Source organism: Passer montanus, unplaced genomic scaffold, assembly GCF_014805655.1.
Source record: "Passer montanus isolate IOZ18808 unplaced genomic scaffold, ASM1480565v1 scaffold48, whole genome shotgun sequence".
Lineage (NCBI taxonomy): Eukaryota > Metazoa > Chordata > Aves > Passeriformes > Passeridae > Passer > Passer montanus.
The window spans coordinates 4622810-4647550 of record NW_024369707.1 but is presented as its reverse complement, the minus strand read 5'-3'; the positions used below and the strand labels follow the sequence as shown (position 1 = coordinate 4647550).

The window sequence follows — 24741 nt, the reverse complement described above, 5'->3', positions numbered from 1 at the left end:
TATGTGTTTGCAGCCTGTTGTAGCTATTGAACACATTTATTAAGGTAACATATTCTCTGAAATGGCATTAATACCTGTAAGTAAAATTGGTCCTGGTGTGCTGCCCAAGGAATACTAAGACTGTAAAAATGTTTACAGTAGTTAATTAAGCTTTTTGCACCTCATGTTTGCATTTTTAATCCGAGTTTAAGTATAGCATGCACAACTATTCACTATTAGTAAATGTAGTGAGACTGTGAAATACCACATACACAGGAGTTACATGGGATTTGAATCAGAAAATGCTTGCTGTTTGCACAGAGGCTTTTTGGAGTTAATGCCATAAAAGCAGGTTCAAGGTTCTGAAATATCTGTATGTCCCCCGCTGCCCCCAGGAGTACCCCAAACTGAATCTGGTGTCACAAGCATGCAAGTTCATTAGCTACAGTTGCTCAGTACTGCTGTGAGATTGGGCCCCTGTTAAGACAAAGAATAGATCTTGCTCTATTTAGGAAATAGTAAATTTTTGCATGCATTTAGTAATAAAAATGGATAGCAAACCACAATATGAAGTCTCTCCTCAGAAAGAGAATGAAACATGAAACAGAATAAGGGCTTTTTATTTAATTCTTTTGTAACTGGAATGACCTCATCCTCCTGTTTAAAAAAGAAACATCATAATGCAAGGAGATTCAGCATATCCTTAATTTTCAGCTCATTTCTGACCTCCAAAAATAAAGGAAGCAATGAGGAGAAGAAATGCAGTATAGTCACAAAAGACAGTGTAAAGCATATCATGTTTCTTGAGGAAAAATGGATGAGAACTGCATTTATTGAAACCCTGTTGAAGTTATCTTCAGTACAAAATTTCCTATTACATTGCAGAAGTAAACCATGGTCACTGAAGAAATCAGTGACAATACTGGCATTCAGGTTGCTAGGGTGAGATTTCTCTGTTGTGCAGGTTTATTTGAATTTAATTCAACATATGCTGAAACAAGTTTTTACTGGAAGTCAAAAATACACAATCAATAACAATCTACTGGGGAAACAACCCAGATTTTAACCATCAAAAGCAGATATCTTTTGAAGAGTTTAGAGAAAGGGGAGTTAGAGCTGTCTGTGCTGTTAGCTTTGCTTTTAATATTGTAGCCTTCATGCTATAGAGAGAGACTCAGGAAGGGGCTTTGATATCTGGCCTTACTTTTCTTGATCACCAAGGTTAGGAATTAGTCTGAAATTATGTCTGCTGAAGAATCATAACATTCATGGTGTCTATTCAGCTCACTGCCAGCTTTCCAACATCCTCCTGTGCAGACAGTGTGCTACTTATGGTGAACATACAGAATGGCTGAATGCACATTCCAGCCCAGCAGAGTTCTAGCCAGCTCCAGTGTCAGAGCTGTGTGAAATGGCATGCAGGCACATTGGGCTGCTCTAAGACCTCCTTCACTGCTTTTACCCTGCAGGGATTAGTAGGAGATGCTTATACCCATACCAGAAAATGCTTAAAGATCACTTCAGTGACCCTCAACATCAGCCTTATTTTCATGTTCAGGCATAGTTGAAAGAAAAGGTTGTTCTTGGAAGGCAGGAGAGGTAATAGGAGAAGACCCTTTGCATCCTCTTAGTCTTCATGATTTTAACAGTTGTGTTACCATTGTACAGAAATAACTTTGATATGCAGGCACGAGAAATAAAGGGGAAATTATCAGTGTGCTTTTGAAGTATTTAGAGACTGAAACTAGCTGCTTGTTGCCATTGCCACTTCAAAAGTTTCCCCCGATCAAAACAGGGGAAAAACATTCAAGGGCAGAAATGTATTTCTCTACTATTTTCATCCCTTGCATTTTCAGAGTGAGGGCCCATATCTGAAGACCCAGAGTAGATTTCTAGAATCCTTAAGATCATTTAAATTTATTTATTTTTAATCAGTGCCAACCCAGATCAGAATTTTACTTCTCCAGTTATGTAATAAATGTTAGAAATATAACATTGTACTAAGAAATAGGAGAAAGATTTTTGTCACTAATTCCACAGGAGCCCTGCCCCTAAAATCTGTGTGCAGACAGGATTCTTATTGCCTATTCAATAAGAACCTTTCTAGCTGTAGTGTTGGCATGTTCTGAGGCTGATTCCGAGAAGCTACGCCATCGTTCTTCAGGGAAGGGAGGAATGCTGTAGCAGTGAATAAGCAAACGTGCCTTAGAGAGCTGAGTTCAGCTGCCAGCTCTGCCAGCAAATCACTCAGAGAGTTCTGCACCAACTCCCTGCCTGGGGATGAGGACTTCTCAAGGGGCTGTGTGCAGGTAATGCCACTCAAGCTTGTAATGCTTCTGGACCTTACAATAATCAGTATTTAAAATAAGATGGAACAGTTCTATGGGGTTTTTTTATTCTATTTTACTAGTTTAATAAGTTTAATCCAGTCCTATCCAGCACGGACTTTAGAGAGAGACAGTCTATCGCTTGAAATTCTACCTTGCCTTTAGTCTCCTGTAGTATTTACTGATGTGTCTATACACCAGAGCTCTTGCAACTCCCAGGAGTTCTGTTGATGAATGGAAAACCTTCAAGGCTTTTCTGTAGGCTTTTCTGGCTGCCTGCCACAGAGCCAGGAATGACCCGGGGGTGTAAGTGTTTCTGCTCCAAGGTGTTTAGCTGGGGATGTAAACTTCAATGTCTGTCGTATCTCTGGAATACAGATTCTTGGTGACCTCAAGGGTCTGTTCTGAAAGTCCCAGCTCAGCTGGGCATTCTTGTCCATTCTTGGAGCTTCAAGCTCACAAGATGTTGGGCAAAGGATGACCAGGCCTTATGGGCTCATATCACATTAATAAGAAATACAAGAACATATTTCACAATATTTCTTTCTGAATTTTGAGCCTGAAGAATGCTTTTAAGTTTTTTGTTTTAAAAAATGGAACAATGCTTTTCACTTGAACTTTAGAACATCCTCCAGATATTAGGAACTTTTTCTGGTAGTCAGAATAAAATTTCTTTTCTGGTAATCTGCTCTGTTGCAGCCTTATCTAAACTGTAAAAGAGGACCTGTCGTCCTATGATAGGAAGCCTTCTCAGTTCAGTTCAAACTGGTATTCAGGATGGCAGTGTTTATGCAACTGTTGGGTACTAGGAAATGGGAAAGGGCAGAAGAAAATATTATTGGGATTTAAACAGTATAATCTTTTGAATCTGCATTGCCTGGAAGAAGAGATTCTTGTTTTTTTCTCCTCTTGTCTCGAATAATGTTGTTCTGTGTTCTGAATTTCTTTGTTTATTATCCTTTAAATGGGAAAGTCTGAAAAATTGTCTCTTATGGAGATGTTAATTACAACTGACATGATCTTACTGTCATAAACCATAAGCTATTTTCCTACTGATTAAGGTATTACATGTTTTTCAACCTGCAGGAAACGTTGCTTTCCCTTGTTCATTATCTCCTGCAAGATGATGAGTTCTAATCAGGAGGAGGTCACTTTGGGCGCTTTTCTCCAGTATATTGAAGATATGGGGATGAAGGCCTATGATGGCTTGGTCATACAGAATGCATCAGACATTGCTCGAGAGAATGATCGCATGAGGAATGAAACAAACCTGGCTTACTTGAAAGAAAAGAGTGAAAAACGCCGAAAGCAAGAAGAAGCAATAAAACGGTAAATATTTTGATAAAAAGATGAGTGGTCTGGCAGAGTAATGAAAAGCAAGGGATTCAGATATGGTAAATATGTGTAGAGCAGTTGATTTTTAAGATAGCAAAAGCAGCACAGACCACTGGCCTCTGTCAAGCCTCCAACGTATGGTTTACATTGTGTAGACATAGTCTGAGCATGTGTGGCATCTTGAACAGGTGTGGTTTGTAACAAAAAGTTTGGGTATTTGGAATGGATGTAAATCTAGGGACAAATGGGTTGTTATCCTCTTAGGGCTTTTAGATGAACAGTTTATACTTTGTGCAAAAATGTATTTGTGTGTGAGCACGACAGGGACAGTCTCACAGCTCAAAATAGACTCTTCTTGAGCTGATGTTTTAAGTCTGGTAAATTTTCAAAGCTTTCTAACTGGTGTCTGAGGTATTTTTAAAAGAAGCATCTTTTATTTACATTTTCCTTTCAGTCATCTGATCTCTGAAGTCAGTAAAAATATTGCAATCACTTACAGGAAAATGGATCAAGCCCCTGATGGGCAGAACCCTATAACAGCTCTTCTTGAACAATTCCATTGATTTTAATTGACAGTTAATGAGAGGAGCACTTGCATGACCTGGTGGCTTGTGCCAATGGATATCAATGAAATCTCTGCAGCCTCTTGGAGAGGAAAATAAGGTTGAATGGAATAGATATAAATATGTATTGCATACACATTTGCCAGTACAAAAATTTTTTTTCTTGAGGTGAAGGTAAAATTCTGTAATAGAGGTAAATCCTCCATGCAAATCTTTAACTTTTATATGTGAATGGATGGCTTGAGCATAAACTGATAGGAGGTCCTTTGAATTTTTTTCCCCCAGCATGAATCTTATGTATTTCTGTTTAAGTGATTAAATTTTATGCTATGTCTTGGGTACTGTACACCCAGGTATAACAGACATGCTGTGCTGTGAACGCTTGAGCGACGCCTTGGTAGTCTGATAATTTTGATGGAACATTAAAAGGAAAAGAGCAGCACACACAGTTTGAGAGGGGAAATAGATGAAGGAATTTAAAGCAAAAGTATGGCGGCTTTATGTTCCAGGAAGTGGAACTATTTGGATTGTCAGCAATTTCATTGGAGCGATAAGAATAATGTTAAATTAAGGTGAATACAGACAATTAAACTGTACTCTGGCTAATCTGCTTGCATGTATTTTATATGTGTGACCAAAAAGGTTACTAAGTACTAGAACAGATTTTGTTATGAATAATTTTCTTGGGACATGAGAGAGTAACTTGTGGGCCTACCTGGTTCTTTATAGTCCTCTGGCCAAGCTTCTCTACCTCATTTGATTAGTAGTGATAGTATTTCCTACAATGTATTTGGTTTGTGTGGTTTTGTTCATTGATCCTGGCAAAGCTATTTGATGAAGAGCTCTGGAGAAGTACAGATATTTAAGGCTGAGCCAAACCATGAAATTCTTGTCCACACTCAACTGAGATCAATGAGAACAGAATATTTATATCTTCAGCCACAGAGCCAGAAGACAGGAAGTAGAGGGCCAGCAACAAAGTGGGTTTATTAGAGGAACAGCATGTATTTGCATGTGGTTTGGAGATATCAACATTTCCTCAATACAGTGCTCTTCTGTAGGAAACTGTTTGCAGTGATCCCCTCTGATCTCTCCCTGTAGGCACACAGTTTGTGGTGATTGGGATGGGCTGGCCCAGCCTCATCCCCAGTGGGCACAGCTGTGAGCAGCAGGTGAGCAGCACTGACAGCAATGAGCCATGGAGTGCCCAGGGGCACTGAGCAACCACCAAAGGGAGCAGAGGGCACACAGGTGCAGGGCATCAACAGGAGGGGATAAAAGGCTGGGCTAAAGAACAAGAAGGGCAGATGCTTGCAGCCTTCTGAAATGATGTGATATTCCTCTGTTTGGGCAGACAACTGAAGTGGTAAGGTGTTATTGTGTATGGGCAAATGCTCAAAGCTTTCTGAAATTGCGTGATACTCTGTGTGTGATGGCCAACTCAAATCAGGCATATGCTGTGGTACCTCCCTGTTGGCTTATCTCAATAACACTGGGGGGAGAACAATATCTGCCTGAGGAAACAACATAGGAAAACACCTCATAAAATCATGAAAAACACTTTCTTTAACTTTCTTTCTTTAAGTCTTTTTTGCTTTCTCCCATGTAAACTTGAAGAAGTAAAAAAAAGATACTTGAGATCAACATTTGGTGGGAAAAACTAAAAGCAGTAGCAGACCAAGGGAAAATACCTGATTTGACTAAAGGAACCATGATGTCTGAAGTCACTTAGGCTGATTGCAATTGAGTTGGCTCCCTCTAGTAACCTCTAGAGATTTATCCAAGACTGTGTTGTCTATTGAAATGCAGCAGTCAGGAAAGGTAAAGTAGGATCATTGATTTCTTCTGTGCTCTGTACTCTATTCTTTATGTCTTTACCTTGTCTTGGTGGGTATTTATATTATCCCTAATTCCTGAGAGCGTGGCCTAGATAGCAAGTGGTGCACATGTGCAGTGGTAACTGCTACCAGTCTGGAGACTCCCAATGGCTGAAAACAATCTCCTTAGCAACAAGAGAGTCATCCCCTGCGATTAACTGCAGGTAGATTTTTGGGAAGGAGAGCGGGTTCCCACAAATACTCTTCTTTTGCATGTGAGAATCAAAATAAAGCAGCCAGAAGCCTTTAGCATCTACTGAGAATTACCTGCTAGTCCAAATGTTGAATTATTTAGAAGCTATTCAATTTAGTGTTCAGATGGCCTCTATTAGAAGGCTGTGTATATTAACAAGATAATAATGAGTAATATATTGTCTAATAAAGTGGTAGTATTCACACACAACACTATTTAGAAGCAGCTGTTATTTACCTAAATCATCTCATAACTATGCTGAATGACTAAAGTTCATTGAAATGCATTAGGCTGAGCAGTTTGGAAACAAGATCTGAAAAATGACCTAAAAAAAATGTTTGATTGTACATTTTGCTTTCCAAGGGCTACGTTGGGCTGTTTCTTTAGTAGCACTGATGTACCTTCTGTATGATTGCTGTCTCATGGTGTCTGGCTCTGATAGGTTAATTGTGGGGAAAAATGTATGGATCCATTGTACATTGCAGGAGATAAACACAGCATATTGGATTGGGAAAAATAAAAGCAACTAGTCTTTGTCTAATCTTGCTGGCTGAGTCAGCTGATCTGATCTGAATTTTTGACCTAATTTTACTATGGTTCTTAGCGCTCATGCGGAGAAAATAAGGTTAATGTGCTGATTAGTAGCTGAGAGCAGGGCACAATAAATACGTATGTATATAGGACCTAATGTATAGATGATTTTTCTGCCATCTTTTATTCATCTGGTCTAATTACATGATCATTGTCTATTCAGGGAGCTGTGTCCAGATTAAGAGAAGGTGCTGGCATAATGCCCACAGAGCCTATAAATTGTAAATAAAGTTATGGAGCAGTATCATTTTCACTGGCAATACCATGGGATGTACATTTGCCATGATACAATAGCAGCTGTAGGCAGCATTTCTGGGAACAGAAGGTAGATTTGTCTCAGCTATTGTGGGTGCCAGGAAAAAGGTGAGTATTTTGAGTTTATATAGGGCATCTGCTGGAATTAACCATTGCTTTCTGACTCATCCATAACTGACATGCACATATTTAGATACTTTAGTATAGTTTTGTGTGGATACTTTACCAATGTTTTCCCTTTTTAATTACACAAATATAAAATCTTGGTAAGAAACAAATAATGAATCCTCCTCCTCTGATGGCTCAGACATGTTGCATAAATCAGAGTGCATGCTTTCAAAGATCTGGCTTCTGTTGTTTGTGCATCATTCAAGTTATTGTCAGGGAAGTAATATTCACTTGTAACACCGTGAAGATGTGATTACTCCACTGTAAAGCTGGTGGTGCCAGTGGGCATGAATTTCTGCCTGCCAAATCCTGGACTTAGTCATCAAAATATTTACTTCTAATGGTTTCCCTTACTTGTAGCTCCTTCCCAGGACCTAAATGGCTCTATGGAAAGCCTTGCTTGTGCTTGTATCCAGACAGATGCTGTGAGGAGGAGGAGCTTTTAGGAGCACTGTTGTGTGCTAAAGCTAGCAGAAATGGGCCAGCCAGCCAGTGGCAGAGTTAAGCTCTTGTAGTAAAGAAGGAATTGTAATGAACAGCTGTCAACATAACCTCTCCTTTCTTTGGCAAACTGAAGTACTTTAGTACTGAAGACTAACCCATCAGCAAAAGTAAGATCATATTTTTCTTCTTGCTTTTTCTTTTCCTTTTTTTGAAACGGTTGTGGAAGTAATTGAATTCAGGTATTATCTTTCTGTAGTCTTCTGTCGTTCCTATCCTTAGTTTCCCTTGTGAACAAGACGTAAATTATGTGTCCTTTAGCTAAAAGTTGTGTTATCAAGTGTGGGTGTCAGCAAGAAAGTATAAAAAGATTTCTATGCATGGGATTATTCACTGCCAGAACTCTGTTCAGCTGAGAAAATGTGTGTAATCTTAGACTACATGGACATGCTGAAGAGTTTTTACCAAAATATTTTTACTAGAATAAAAAATAACCAAAAATAATTTCATTATGAACTTAATTTTTAAAATTTTGTCTTGAAAACAGAACAATACTTTAGGTGAAGGTATTTTCTTCTTTTCTGAACATCTGTCTGTAGTTGAAATTCTGTGTAGTAAACTGCATCTTCTAAATTTGCAGGAATCATTATGCTTGCTAGATTACAGTATGCTTATAGCCTGACCTCAAAAAATGGTGAAGGAAGTGCATTAAATATTATGGGTCATGGTGAGAGCCTCAGCTGAAATACCTGTAAACACTTTATTGAAATATTATACATTACAAGCTTGTTAACCCATTGTTTTTTGCTTGGTGTGTTGATGTAAATCGTGGGGGTTTTTTTTGGTTTGGATTTTTGTTTTGGGTTTTTTCTTTGTTTGTTTTTGTTTGGGTTTGTTTGTTTTGGGCTTTTATATTTGTTTTTGTTTTTAATTTAAATCTGAGTTCGCTTGGTGAATGACATTTTTGGATATGAGGTCAGTGGTACGAGCTCCTTTGATCAAAATGTTTGTGCTATGAGGAAGCTTAACTGGGGCACTGTTGTTTTCTTTATCTTCCTTCTGGACATGTTGCATGCTCATTTCATCCTAGATTAAGTTATTGCTCTGATATTACTCTTATGGTGGAAATGGCTGATGAGGTGTGAGAGAGACTAATTTTTCTATGATTTCAAAACCTTTTTCTCATGAAAATATCCTGGGGTGTCTTTTGCAATTGGTTGAATGTAGAAAGGGTAGCATTAATAGTTTGGTTTTTTTTCATCAAGAGTAAGAAAAATGATCGTTAAGTGAGTGACCTCCAAATGTATTTTTGTTGCTTTTATAAGTAAACAGATGTGATGATCTAGCCAACAAATCCTCCCTTCCAAATGCTGATATCCATATGGCTGCCTGTATTATTGCCACACAAAATAAACAACAGACACAATGCAACTATTTTATATTGCTGTTGCTGTTATTCTGAGAAGTTTTATTTTAGAACAGTCATGTGATTAATGTCATTTAAAATTTACCATAGAGGCTGATATCCAGCCTCACAATCCAAAAGACCAAGGAAATAAAGCAGAAATCATTATCAGTTTGCTGTCTAAATCTTGATGTTATTTTCAAAATCTGTTCCCTTTTAGGGTTTCTGCCTATAACTTTTACTTCTTTACATGAAGTTTACATGATCTCCTTCCCTTCTTTTTTCCACAAATTTCTCAGACATTATACTGATCCATTATGGTGGGAGCATTTATTTCTCTCAGGATTCATTTGCTCTGTTTAAAAGCACTTTAGGACTATGGGGTCATGGAGAGCCTGGAAGGCTTCTGAAGGGGTTCCAGACCCCTATTCTTGTTAAACCAGTGGAAGTGTCTGGATGCTGTTGGCACTCCCAGGGCTGCCTGCCCGCCTGTGCCAGTGGGTGAGCTGGCCTGGCTCCAAGGCCCTCGGGTGAGTGCTCCCATCCCAGATCCAGGCTGAGCCACCCTGGAGCTGTGCTGTACCTCGGGACACAGCCCTTGGCACACTGCTGCTGTGGCATCCTGGGGTTCTGTGAGTCTTAATGGACAGTTTGTAGCCATTTGTTCCCACTTCTATTTCCAGTCTCTTCTCTCACTGTCTTTTGATTACTCATCAGCTACAGGATGTAGTTAAAATTATCCTGCATTTCCTCTACCCCAAAAGTCCTCTCAGCAAGAGAGATGCATGTAGAACTCTAGAAACAGACATATTTTGCATGATCCTGTAGAGTTCTTGTGGTGCCATTATATGGAAGCAAATGTTTGCATTTGTTTGGAAAATATCTTCAAGTATGTTACAAAATTGAAAATAGTAGATTAGAATTTAATTAAAACTGTTGTTATGAAGACTGGATAAAACATATTGAAGACTGTTCTCAAGCATGCCCAGATAAAGTTTTTACAACTATTTTAGGATGGACTTCATTAATAGAGGGATACATTCAGTAACACTGCACAGTTCGTATGCAAATTAAAAGCATTGATCTGTTCTGGCTCAAGTTTTCCAGTAACCAAAAAGTGCTCCATGCTGAAGTTCATTGACCCCTGACAAATTTTGAAAATGCCTGTGACCCAAATTTGGAGCATGTTTTGCAACCTGGAGGACAGATACTTGCACAAAAAAAACATGTAAAAAGAAATCTCACAACCCATTGTAGCAAAATTGCAGCTAGCCATGATCCTAGACACTGGGAACACACAGCCCAGTCTGAGAACCCAGTAGAACTGATGCTTGCTGCCAGCATTAGAATAGTAAGAGTGCATTTTGCTGTACCTTCAGGAAAATCCATCATTTAACAATAGCTGTTCATAAAGTTGAAGAAAAACAAATGTTTCCTTTGAGCAAAATAGCTCAGTTCATTGCTCTTTTCAGGGCCATGAATCACAGCTGTATTTGGCTGGATTTAATATTAATAAAGATTGCTTTAAGCCCCATCCAGCTGGCAGGCATCTGTGCCCTTTGCATGTTCTCCTCAGCACCCTCCTGACAGGCTATGTGTGCTTCTATTTATTTATTTATTTCTGTTCTTTCACAGGGAAACATAGTATAACACTTGATTATTTAATTGGGATGTTTACTTCCTTAGCCAGAAGTAGAGAGTCTGCTCTTGGGTGTGTCCCTGGAAAAAGAGAATGCCACACCACTTCTGGAACAGATGCATCAGATGAAGGGCATCTTCTTGTCAAGTTATGCTGCATCAGTGGCTAAAATTTGTATGAAAAGAGGAATATGTATGTGCACTGATTAGATTTTTGTGTGATTGGATTAAAATAGGTCCAAGGAGAGATTAGAGAAGAAATAGATTGCAGGGACATTATTAGCTGTGGGTTTTATAGTTAATTTGAGAACGCTTTTATTTTTCCTTCTGGCTTTCTGCTCTAATTTAAGTTGCAATCCTAAGTGAAGTCACTTAAAAATAAATTTAAAAGCAAATAAATGCACAAAACCCTCAACACAAAAAGCCCCCCATGACACCAAGCAACTAAAAAAGGCCTTTATGTGGTGTGTCCTGAGCATGGGGCCTTCCTTGAGGAAGAGTAGAGCCCTGCTGGGCTGGGGCAGGTGCTCCAGCCCCCTGCGAGCTGCCAGGAGCCTGCCAATGAGCAGAGGGAGCTGCTGGGGTCCCACAGAAGGTGTGAGTCAGTGGAATTGGCTATTTCCCTTTTTATTGCACAGTACCCAAGGACCCCAAATGGAAATTAGATTCCTCTGAAACATTAACCCTAAACACTGAAGGCCATGGTATGCCAGTGCAGAGGAAAGACAGCTCACAGCATGAGCTGAAATTGCACCCAACAGGTGACTAAAGGGGCACCTGAGGAGTTAGGGGACTGCTCATTTCCTTCCCTATATTAGTGGAGCACAGAATGAGCTGCAGTGTGTCCCTGGTGGTTGTGATGAATTATATCCAGCAGTTCTCTCTGAAAGCTGCAGAGGAGCAAACACTTCCAATGGACTCCAGCAGATGTTTCTGGAATGTCAAGATCAAGAAGGCCAAAGCCAGCTAAAACCCACAGAAATATTCCTGCCAATGAGTGTGTTTCTTGACAAAATGATAACATTTTAAAAGATCAAAAATGAGAGTAACTGTAGGGTTTCCATAAATTAATAAGATTTACCTGGGTTTAATTCATTTCTCTTTTTGGTGGATTATACAGGGCGCATCTCACCAGTAGATCCTCTGTGAGCTGAGGGCACTTTAGTTATTAAGTTGAGATCACATGTTGGAGCCATTAAGTGAATTGCTTTGAACAGCCTTCCCCTGAATGCCAGGGCAAATGCCGTATTTCATACCCTTAGCTAATTTCATGCTGTAATTTAATTTCGGAAACATACTTTTAATTGAATCTTTAAAGACAAAAGGAAACTGCTGAGTCCTTTACTACTGCAAAAAGAGATTGTTTAAAAATGTAGCCCATCTAGAGAATAATCTTCTATAATTAAACACAAAGTTTGTTTTGCTTCTCCGTGTGCAGCTATGGGGTAGCAAATTCCTGCTGTTTGCAGAATGCTCATGGCTGAAGGAGAGGTACTGAGGAGTGTGAGAAGTTATTTATCTTATGCTCAGTTTTGTGACTCTGATGTGAGACAATCCTGTAGCCATTCATAATAAGTAAACCAAGAGAGGCTAATTAAAAACATAGTCTGCTAACAGCAAAATCACATTAGTAGGAGTCTGACTGGTGATCTCATTTTTCTAATTTTTGGTGATGAGATGAATTTGAGTGAGACAGTAAAAATTTTGTCATTAGCAAAACTCAATAGTGCAACAAAATCAGTTATTTTCATCCTGAGACTACATCCAATATTTTAGTGGTTAGATTTTGATATTCATTTTCTGTAGGCAGAGAGATCTGGGGTAGTTTTAGTAAAAATTCATATAATCTGTTATGTAATTTTGTTGTGGGAAAAGCATCTTGATTGGATCAGTAGTGATGTAGGTCTTCAAGTTTTTGGACATCCGATTAAAAATAATAGCAATCGATGCTAAATGCTGCTCACTCTAATGGAGAGGAAATCCTGGAGCATCGCTTTGTGCTTTAGTACTCTGATTCCTTTAAATCAGCAAGTGATTTGCAATGGAGATTTTCCCTTTTATTGCTATTGGAGAAAAACCTATAGTATGTGCTGGAAGTGAGATGTGTAGGGGTGCAGTAAAAAGCATAAGGTTAAAAAAGAGAAGAAATCTGAAATTAACCCATGAAGCCCCAACAGAGTATCTTCTAATGAGAGGAAAGAACAAAGACAACATCATGATCTTTCTGTGCTGAGAGAGCTCTGCACTTCCATGTGCCCTGAGCTGGTAGCAATTACAGGCTGAATGGTGCTGTAAGGTTTGAGAGCAGCCCCTTATAAGAGATGGGCAGAATTAGGGGTATGGTGAATCTATCTGGCTTTAACTAAAAGAATTTTTATTTGGTTTTCTGGTGGGAAGGAAATACTGAGAGAATCCATTGTTCTTTTCCAATACAAGTTATCCCTTTTCAGGCACTTCTACAAACATGGAGACAAAGGACTGACTTTTATTAAAAATTTCAATTACTTTGAGATCTGTCTGCTTTTACATAATTGCTCAGAAGCTTGGGCACTCACTTTTTATGGTTAGACTGTATGGTTAGGCTCCTTATAAATTATGGTCTAGAGTCTCTGTCTGAGATTATTTCAGGACTTGATTTTCTTTTTTGTGAAAGCAGTAGCACACAGGAATATCCCCTGTATGTGCATTAAACACTGAAGGCCATGGTATGCCAGAGGTCTCTAAGCACTTTATGTTAGATCCTGGCATTCTAGTGAGGTTCCTGAAAGTGCAAGAACAACATGCCTTGCTGGAATTGACCTCAGCCTGGTAAAACAGTCCTATGGCTGCCCCTACGGAAACAGAATCCCCTCAATAAACCTGCCTTTGGGATGCAAGTAGCTCCTGCTGCATTCCATCACCAAGTTAGGAATGGCAGCCCATATGATGCAGATCTTCATTAGCCTGCTGTATTAGCAAGCTGCTTAATTTTGGCAGCAGATGTTAGGATTGACGATAAAATGCTACCTCAGCATCGGGAACACCTTTCACAAAAATTTCCTGCATTGAATGTCAGCCTGTGTGTGGATTACCACATTAAGAAATGCAATGAGTGAATTTTAGTGTTGACTTGACATGATTTTTATTTCACTGGAACAGCTATCTCCCATTCTTCTCCCTTCCAGTTGTAAGTGACTAAAGGACTAAAGAAGAAATTCAAAATTCTTGATATTTAAATGGAAAAATATTCATGTACTGCAGTCTATGCCAAAATGCAGCTGCTATGGAAGATTGAACTGCTAGTGTTTGTTACATGGCTATTGTTCTGAGATTAAAAGGTTTTTCAGCACTTTATCATAAATACAATTTCAGAGATAATTTTAATTGTTTCAGCTTTATATCCAAACCGATAGACAAAGCAAACTGCAGGGTTATTTTCCCCACAAAATCACATTTGTGCATTGCTGATGTGAATTGCGCTGCCTCGGTGCTGAAGGGATGGGAGCCGCATTTGTGCTCGCCATGGCAACCCCTGGCTCACATGACACATTTGGCTGGTGCAGCCCAAGAGCTGCATGGTTTTCTGAGCACAGAGCCACACACACCAGTGGCCGTGTGACTGCTCCAGCCCTGGCAGCTCCTTAAAGAGAAACTGGCTTTGAGCATCGCTGCTTTACCTGCATCGTCTCGCCTGCGTTGCTTCTTCTCCTCTTAGATGCTGTTTTGAGCATTGAAAATAATGGATGAAAACGCTTTGCTCACAGCTTATGTTTTTCCCTTCTGTCTGTCTTTCAATGGGAAAAAAAAAATCTATGTGTGAAGATGAAGTTTAGTGGGGTTTTTAATTTTGATTTTTTAAATTGGGTATTAAGGAGCTCTTTGCAGTTGAGTGAACTACACTGAATATATTTTCCTGGAAATCTTTGTTGCTCTCACCTCCTAGATTCCACCAGATTTCAGAAAAGTAAAGGAGGACAGAGCAAAAAAAAAATAAAAAATCCCAACCAACCCATGTCCATTCCGTCCATTCCATTATCAGCAAAGCATTTCAAAAATACCTCTGGTCCTTTATACTTCCTCTTAGACCTGATGATAATGACAATGACACTGATCTCTGGCTCCTTCTCCAGCAAAATATAGACTGATACAAGTTTTCCCTAACTTAGCCTGTTTAAAAGGAGTTACATGTGGCATTTGATCAGGAAATCTGGAGGGCTGCAGTCTCCCAGGAATGACTGGTGGTGTGCAAGGAGAAGTTAAGAGGTGGGGCTGCAGCTAAGCAAGACTCTGCCTGCAGCTCAATGTGCACGAAGGGAGCAGCAGCAGTGCAGGGCTGCCCTGGTTCCTTTGCTGCAGGGCAGGTGCAGCATATGCTGCTGTCAGTGTCTGCCCACTGGCACAGTTTGTACACGGAAAAGAGCTCCTGAAAACTGATCTTTACTAAGGCAATGGAAAGGAATCACTTTCCCCTTCTTCTTTGCCACTTCTCTGTCAGGTGCCTGACTGAAGTGATGCTGTTTTTCATTCTTATCTAGTCGGAACCTGAGTTTTTTTTTGTCAAGAACTTTGTGTGAGCCCAGCTACATCACCAGGTGTCTGACTGAAATGAGAACACTGCACAGCAACCAAACACTGTGAAATACTTCATTTGTCTTAGTTATTTCCCAAACCCCTTGAAGTTATTTAGGCTTCTGTCTGCTATGCAGATGTAATTTATCAAGCATTATAGAGAGACCAACTCCTAAGTCTATGTGCTGAAGTTAATTTTTGTGATTTATGGTGTTGCTTTTGCACTTGAGGAAAATCTGTTTTCAGTGTCCACTTCCTGGCTGTCAGATTTTCATCTTCATTTCCTAAGTAATCAGTCAAGGTGCAAATACTGATAATTAACACTATTCAATGAGAGACTACTTGTTCCTTCAGTTTCAAATGAGTTTATTATTTGGTTACCATTTTGGGGAAGATCTATGGTAAGGGAACAATACCCTGCTTTGGGAATTAATTTAGAGAGATACTTGTACCTAAATCAACCACTAAACAGAGAAGCAATATTATCTTTGTTACTAGGGACACAGTGACAAAGTGTGTATCCATGCATCTCTGCCAGTGATTGTACACAGATTCTAATACAAAATCAGCCTTGAAGTAAGGAGACATGTAAGGGAATGTATAGTAAAACTCTTTTGGCAAAACAAGATATTCTAGGTTATTGTTTTTATTGTATTATGACAGTACTGATTTTTTAGCTTTGTTGTTATTGATACCTCTTCTGATGTATTTTTAAGAGGGCAAGGAAACTTGGAGATTGTTTTTTCCAGGGAAGGCACTGAACAAAGGCCCTCTCCACTGCACTAAAATGTAGTGAAGATTTTGACAACCGCTCCCAGCAGTCTGCTGCTGTTGTGTTGTGCTGTGTCTGCAGAAGGGGAGGAGTGGCAGCAATATTTCCCCTTTCATCAACTGGATTTTTAGAATTCCTTCATGCCTACAAGTGGAATTACATTTTCAGAAAAGATTACCACAATCAATTCTTTTGCTGAGAAACTGGCCCAAACCTCTCTTCTATTGTAAAATTCCAAATTTCATTAATTCAGTAAACTAATGAACTTTGCTGTCTAAAGGTTTGTGTTTAAGCTGCAGGTTTCTGTATTGTTTGTTTGCAGTTATGGCAGTGGAAAAGGCTATTTAGGCTCGTGACAAAATATTTTGACTAGTCTCTTCCTACTTAGTCATTTGTTTGTTCTCAGTATATATTTATTGTGAATTGTCTTCCCAAGAGATTACAAACAAGATGGTAGCTTTCACTAGCTGATCTTTGCTGCCATTAAACTGAATGCTGATGCAGGAGGTTTTGTACGAAGTGGGTTTGTGGGACTGGGTCTAAAATTTGTGGAAATAATGTCATTATAAGTACACATCAGAAAAAAAGCCCGATAGCTTCATTGCAAGGCATTTAGGGTTGCTAAGAGACGGAATGTAATTATCTGCCAATTTGTTTACCATTCCCAAACACTTGGAAGGTGGAGAGCTGTGGGCTGCCCTGAATTCTAAGCTATGCACAAAATAAGCCGAATGCATTTTCTTGTCAAATGCAGTTTTAAGGGCATTTGGAAGTGACATGAGAGCTTTGACCTCTGGTTTCTTCCTAAATGTCTAATATCGGTTATTGTCGTTTCCCTCTCACTCTCCAAATATTCATTATATTCATTTTAACTGATAATACAAAAAAAAACCCCAAAAAACAAATAGCCAAACAACTGAAAAAATATAATGTATAGAAATATGCAGTTTTTCTAGTAAGAAAATTAACAGCTGCCCTTGCTTGAAAATGATACATTCTTTTAAAGTACAGTGTTCAGTGTTGCTGTGTTACGATGCCATTATTAATGTATGCTGATGTTAATGTAAGGTTGACCAGCATGTGTTATTGACTCTTTTTATGTCTCTTTCTTTAAAATGTTTTGTGTTGGTTTGCACTTTGAGATAAATACTGCAATTAACATTGGGTGCAAACATAGTTTGTGTCACAATGAAGTTTTCATTTCTTGGTGTCACAATGACTATTATGTAGAAAATATAAGATTTATGTTATCCTAAGCTATTAAATTTCTTGGTTTTAAAGGCATGTATCTGATAAATTAAATGTTGGCAGTAAACAGAGAGAAGCAGAGGTTTTGCCTATGTTTTCAGAATGGTAACTTCTTCCAATGCTCTTTCTTTAATGGAAATAAATATTTATTTTTAGCCAATGTAAAACCCTCGCTGTAAAACTGGAGATTTCCCACAATATTAAATGAATAAGCAGTTCCCACCAGCCTAATAGTGAGCTCGAATCTGAGTGTGTTCAATCAGAATCTCTGACAGTGTAGCGCTGAAGTATGTCCATAGGGTGCATTACTGTTTTGTGGGATGCTGCTCTGGGAAGGTTGGGACAGGCTGTCCTGGAGTCTGGTCTTTGGCCTTTGCACCTCATTCCAGCAAGAGCTGGGAATCTTTCTGGTCACTGAAATTCATTGGGAGGTATGAATGTAGATGGTTTTACCAAGCTTTAGCGAAGCCAATCTGCAGGTCACTTCCCCAGAAAAATTATCCCAGAGTACCTTTATCTGACAGGCACTTCTTTTTAGAGATTGGTCACCTTGTGAGCCAGCTCTTTTGGGAAGCACAGGAGTTTTAGGGAGACAGTATCAGCTCCTCAGTGTCACACTGGCTTATTCTCTGATCCTTGTGGCTGCAAAAGTAGTCTTGGTTTAGTTCTGATTAAATCCATCTTTTAAAGTCTGCATCAGAGACAAGAGAGCTGCAGGCACATTGGCCTGGGTCACAGGGTGTTCTTTTAATTTCCAGAGGTGGAAATTCAGGAGCAGAAGCCTGAACTGGGTAGCTAAAGGATGCAGTCCCAGTTTTCCTTTGACTGCTCAGGAAGGCTGTCTCAGGCCATGGGAGCTCAGCAAGGGCTTTCTGGTGGTTGTTTCTTCTCTCCACGGGGTCCCAGAGATCTGCAGTTGGCTCCCTCATGTGACACCAAGGGACTGCCTAAAGAAAAAGGGTGGAGTCTGTGATCCCCAGGTGATCTCTTGTGACCACACTGACACCCCAAGTGCTGTGTCTTGTTGCAGAAGTCCTTAATGTAAGGAGATGCCATGCCATGAAGGAGTTTGCTGCAAACTTTCTGGTTTGTTTGGTTTGTTTTTGTGTGACAACTTTTGTTCTACTTTAAAATTAATGAATAGTTAGGAAAAATAGGGCAAGATAAATGATATTCCTTTATACATTTCAACTTCTGGATGCCCGACTGTTGAGATGGAAAAATTCCTCCCCCTGCCTTTGGTACAGAATCTCGTAAAATTTTCTATTTTTTCCTTTAATTTTTCAGAATTGCTTTGGGGAGTTCTTTGAGAGCAAGTGAAATGCAGTGACAGAAAAATAGAAAGGGAGGTTGTCTATTTCTAACCTTTTTTTTTGTCCATTTCATGTAAATAAGGGGATGGAAAAAGCTTTTTTCACTCTTTAATGGCAAGGCCATCAGAACTGCATATTTATTGTAGACCTTCTAGCATAAAGTGCCTTGTAAATGACTGGAATGCACACTCTAGTGATGTTATTGACACAAGGTGATGCTCTTTAGTGATTTTAGTTGATAATACTTGCAAAAGAGACCTTAAGATTTGTTTTAATGAAATATGTCTGTTTGTATTGTTATTAATTAAAGAAATATAAATAATTATTCAGAGTGTATTAACAGTTAGTTTACACATATATGTATTAACCACAGTAGTCCAGTTCCTAAGGTAATACATAGCAAGTATTGTTTTTTCTAGCACATCTCCTGCTGTACAGTCTCACTAAACCTCCAACTGCAAGGTCAGTTCCATGATTAAATGGCTTATTGTTCAGCCTCTGTGTGAAAATAAACAACACACTGCAATTATTTTTTGAATACTTTTAGGAAGTCTTTTATCATTCCATGTGTTGGTTTATACCATTATCTCTTGCATTAAGAGAGAATAAAATTCTTCTACTTTTGGTGGAAAAATCTGTCAGTATGCCTGCTGGCCTTTAGTGTGCTTGACACATTTGTTGTGCTTTTTTGGTACTTGATGGTGTCTGTTTGATTTCACAAAGTGCTAGTAACCTGCCTGGAGGGTTTCTATGGTGCGAGGCCAAATTCCACATGACCAGCAGAGGTGTTCACTTCACCTGAGCTCCAGCCTCAGTGCTCTCTGTCCCTGTCAGTCATTGTCCTGGATGTGTTTTATGGAGCAGAGGAACCAGCAGCTGCTCAGTATTTGGGTTTACTGCTGTGCAGGGGCTGGTGTGCCTATAAATAGTGCTGTGGTGCCTCCTGCTCCCTGAGCCAGGCAGCAGGGACTGCAGAGGCTGGGGGACAGTGGCCCAGGAGGTGGCTGGGGTGGAAAGCTCCAGAGCTGGGGTCCTCTGGCAGCTGCAAATCCCAACACAGCACAAACCCAGGGCACAAAGCAGAGCTGCTTTTCTCAGTCATAGCCAAGCTTTGCCCTGTGTTCCAGAAGAGAGCTGCTGCCACCTGGCATGGGTCTGCAGCTCCTGAGGAAAGGCATTTGTACAAATAAAAACACAACTACAGGAGCTTTCTTTCAATCCTTATTCACTCTGTTTAGAATAAGCATTGCACATGAGTTCAGGTGTCTGCTGGAGGCTACTAGGTTCTATTTAAACTAAATGAATATACTTGGTACAAGAATCAGAGGGGTTTTTTTGGTGGTTGGAACACAACTTTCACTACTTACAGTAATGTTTGTGTACTGGTTGTGCAATGATCTTTATTAAATAAAGAAACATAAAATATGATCGCTCTCAGCATTTAGCCTTTGAAACTTTGGAGCTGCCATGTAAAAGGAAAGGAAATTCAGATCTGCATTTTTAATAAAGAACTGGTACACCCATATTAGCATCTGGAGACCATTTGCTTTCCTCCTATTGACAGAGGAAGAAATATCAAGAAAAATTTGTGAAGGCTGGAATAGTTTTCCTCTTCTTGTCTTATTTTCTTGTTTGTTAAAAAAACTACCTCCTCTAGAAAGCTCTGTCAGTCTATTTCCTGGTTTCTTATAACACATGTATTAGGCCCATGTGTATTCTAGCAGAAATACTGCATAATGTTGCTTTTTCCATTTCTAATCTGAGCAGCCCAGCAAGAGCATGCTGAGAGTTAGAAGCTGCCTGCTTTGAAATCTGTGGGTAGAGATACCCACAATTTTCCTTGTTTACTGAACAGAGCTTAAGAGTGATGGTCTGAAGAAGATGAGATCAAAGTAGGGTAAAGAACAACATAAGATAAAGCATGCAAAAGTAAAAATATTTCAAGTGTTTAGAATTCTCCTGGTCTAATACCTCTAAATGCAGCAAATAATAACCCAGCATCTATTGTCTTTTTGCTCCACAGATCATTAGGTAATAGCTATATATGCCATGAGAAATTTTTTCTCAGCTTCCCAGTTATTTTTTTCTCCTACAAAATAATTGTGAGGAATTGAAAAAGCAGTATGCAGACTCTTAAAATTCTGTTTTGTAGGATATTCTGAATTTTTTGAATTTTACTTTCCAATTAAAACCAAATCAGAGTTGTTTAGTTTTGTTTGGGTGGTTGTGTTTCCTGTGAAACTAATTTAAAAGGCAAAGTCCAAATTTTTTCTTTCGATATGTAATTTTAAAATACTGAAATTAAAGGTCACTTCATGTTGAAATATCTAGATGTTGAAAACTTCAAATGTGACCATTGAATATGAATCCAGTGGCTATGCTCACTTCTAAGTTGTTTCTTGACCTAAAACACTACCAAAAGTGGCACAGGCTACAGATGGCCTGGCTTTCAGCAACATCTTTCATCATCTTCTCACATAAGGTGAGATTCCAGATTAAATATGGTAAAATGTAGGAGTGGTATGGGAAAAAAAAAAAAACAAAACCAAACCCAACCAAACCAACCAACCTACTGGAAACATTAAGCCTGTTTGCTTAAAATGCTTGCCCATGTCTGGTGTCCCTGCAAGGCTGTGCCCTCCAGATCCTTTGGGTGTGTGTTCTGTCCTGTGGCTTTGCTGTGGTTTCTGTGCTGATGACAGCAGGAAAATGTGCCAGTGTTGGCTTTCAGTGAAGTGCATGAGGAGCAGTGTCAGGGCAGTAAAATGGGCCTGAGTAAGGAGACACCTCACAGACTGAGATCATCTGAAGGCCAAAGTAGCTGATCCGTGTTTATTTCAATGTGCTTTATGAACCATCAGTGATTTAAGGTGCCACTTGTTCCACAGTGCTTGTCAACCTGCTGGAAGAAACTCTCCATGACCAGAGGCAGTGAAGCAGAAATAGGAGAACTGAGAGAGGCAGCAGAGGAATTGGAATTCTCAGTTGTTTTCTGCCAAAACAAAAGGAACAGGCTGGTCAGTTGTAATAGTGTGTTGTTAGCAAGTTGCAGTCCCACAGTTCACCCTTTTCATTTCTTGGTTTGGGAACTGGAAACCATTTCTCCTTTGTCCTCTGCAGCATATGGAAACCTTCTGTCAGTTCTCAGGAAAAAAAAAAAGTGCAAGATCTCTAACAAGACCTACAATTAATCTTTCTTTAGTAAGTTATAGTGCTAGGCTGTGCATTGAGGAAGGCCTTTTAATTTCATTGAAAGAGAAAATTGAATGCTGTTTTGTTTAAAACATTTAATTTTTGGTTATTTGTCTTGGTTCCTGACCTAAGTTCAGGACTGTTAATATTACTGTTATTATTTGCATACCTGACTCTATATTTTTCCCATTTTTTAGTCATTTAGATCAATGCAGGACAGCAGATGTTCATATGAAGAAATCAAGGTGCTTGTTTGCTGAAGTAGCCTTTCCTAGACACACTGGTTTTGGACAATCCCAGTGCTTTGGGTGGTCTGCAGCCTGCAGAGTTTAGATGAACTGGTTGTGGTGTTGACAGTTTTATGTGTGTATTGAGCACTGCAGTTCTCTTGAGTGCAAGGTTTCACAGCACACAACAGTCACCTTTTGGGTCATTGAGTTGGGGATCCTTTAGCTCTGCAAACCACAGCTATGCCCACGAGCAGATGGGGCTGATTCAGCCATTTTCAGATTAAATTTTGCACTATGCCCAAATGTAAATGTCTGTACCAATATGACCCAGGTGTTAAAGTTGTAGCAGAAGGTGCCTGGATGAGCAGGATTGCCTGAATTTACTGTATGGCTGTAAGTAACTTACAATTTAGAAGGGAATGCAGTGTCCATATGGTGCAGACCTGCCAAAGCTGTTGGTTTAAAAGTCTGCAGTGGCCTTAAGGTAGCTGAGGTGAGTGGAACTTGTTTAGAAGGGTGAACATGAAATGACAGCTTGACAAAGAAATGCATTGCCTGCTATTTTTCTCTCCTCCTCTGTGAAGATAAAGCATTGATCTATTTTTAGTTTGAACTAAAACAAATTTCAGGTTGTTTAATCAAAATTGATTCTTTGCCTCCTCAGTGGCATCTTCAGTTTGCAAGAATTTTCAGTTTCTTCATTGTGTTTATGAGACCACATGATACAAAGATATCTGATCTTGCTGGCTTACTATTGTGCTTTTTAAAGCTTGGGATATTTATTAGAACCAGTCAAAGACCAGCAGATGTAATTTGATGAATAATTTGTTTGACAAGCAGTGGCAAATTTCCTCAGATGATTCACACTCTCTGATTGCCTCACCTTTGTAGTTACTTTGCTTTCACTGTTGTGTCCTCATTTGTCTCTGCAATATTTTCTGCTGAAAGACATGCAAATCTCTTTTCCCAGTCCTTTTCATCTTTCTCTGTGTGTGTGCATAGGAAACAGTGGAACACCCTAATCTGAGCCTTTTGAGCTCAGATTAGGTGGGTAAGGCTTTTACAGGATGCACTCAGAGTCCACTCTGAGCCCACTCACCTGAACAGAGAAGGGGAAGAGGAGATGCAGTTGTGCACTTTTTAGAACAAATGTCTCTCATAATCTGGTGAAGCATCCAGGAGCAAATTTAGCCTAATCCTAAAATTAGCCAGTTTTCTCCCACTGTAGTTTTAGAATCTCATTGCATACATGATTAAATATTTAATTTTCAGCCTAAAGGAAGTAATTTTGGGAGTACAGTTCTCAGCCTCTGAATTGTTATTAATTTTTTTTTATTATTTATTGTCTCAAAGCGTCAGAAAAGGAAGTAATTTTGGGAGTACAGTTCTCAGCCTCTGAATTTTTATTAATTTTTTTAATTATTTATTAAGTGTCTCAAAGCATCAGAAGGAGAGTGGTCCTCTCAACAAGGCACAATCTGCGACTGTTTTTCATAAAATGGGATTTCCACTTCTTGTAACATCTGTGTTGCTATTCTTTTAGGGCCTATATACCTATTCATAGAGGAAACTGTTAAGACAGTTTAATCTTTATCCTCTTCCTTGGAGACTGATGCTTTTGATTTGTTTTTTGTTGATTTTTAATGGGAATGTATGGGGAGTCTGTGGTAAGGTCACACTATATCCACACAGGAAAAAATGCTTGTGTGGTCAAAAACCCTCTCAATTTTGTAATTGTAATGAAGGCTTGTATGTCAGTTCTAATTGCCTCAAGTGAACCATTTCCTGGCCATGCTGATAACACTTCCTATGGCAAAAACCACATCTCAGCTATGGTGGAATACTTGTTGAATTGATACAGTAGCTATAAAGAAAAAGAGAATGAAGCACCCACCACTGCAGAAAAAAAGATAATTTTTCTTCCACTCTGATTTCATTGGATTTGTCCAGATGAGAAACTAGAAATAGATTCCAACTGGATCTATTAATTAGATCTTTAATTAGTATATTCTCCCACCTTTCCCAAGTTCACAATTTGTCCTGGGGCAGTGAAGGCTAACATAAATCTAGTTTAACTTCCTTTATTTACCAGAATAATATTTGGGATGAACTTGTTCCTGAACTGACTTTGCAATGAACCACTGGGGAAATGCTATTTTTTATCTCTGCGTGGTTTATTTGTGAGTAGCCTGTTGCATTTTGACATTTTTAGGGTAAGAATGCTGACGTAGGGGGTCCTGATTCAGCTCCTGTTCATTCTTCATTTGCACCCCGAATAAATACTTCAGTGCCTGCTAATTGCCATGAGCCATCAAGCTGCTGAAGCTGCCAGAGACTGCAGCAAGCAAAACAAAAGGTCACGAGCACCCCAGGTTTTTTGGCACTGCTGCGGCAATCCTTTCCCACAATTGCATAAGCAAGCAACAATTACGGCACAATCAGTCCTTCCTCAGCCCGGCACCGCCGTCATTAGCGGCTTTCTGCCGTGCCGAGCCGCTCCAGCCCAAGGGGGACGAAATCCCACCTGAGCTGCTCCTTCGGTTGATGCAGGCGGCAGCTGCTCGCCGTGGCCTGTTGCCGTGGATGCTCCAAGTGTGGGGACACGAGGCTTGACTCCATTTTTCTCAGAAGGCTGATTTATTATGTTATATATTATATTAAAATAC

The 24741-nt window shown here is 39.4% G+C and overlaps 1 protein-coding gene across 5 annotated transcripts in view; it reads left to right on the top strand.

Moving 5' to 3' along the window:
* Positions 1-24741, top strand: part of NYAP2 (neuronal tyrosine-phosphorylated phosphoinositide-3-kinase adaptor 2) — a 133712-nt gene that overhangs the window by 4370 nt on the left and 104601 nt on the right. For 3 of the 5 annotated variants that reach the window (XM_039722354.1, XM_039722353.1, XM_039722352.1), the window contains one exon: positions 3393-3635. In XM_039722354.1, the coding sequence (XP_039578288.1) occupies positions 3430-3635 (206 nt within the window). In that variant the 5' untranslated portion in view covers positions 3393-3429. Of the gene's footprint in view, positions 1-3392; positions 3636-5520; positions 5571-7789; positions 7900-24741 lie in introns of those variants that run through there. The other 2 variants (XM_039722355.1, XM_039722356.1) reach the window with 2 other exon arrangements.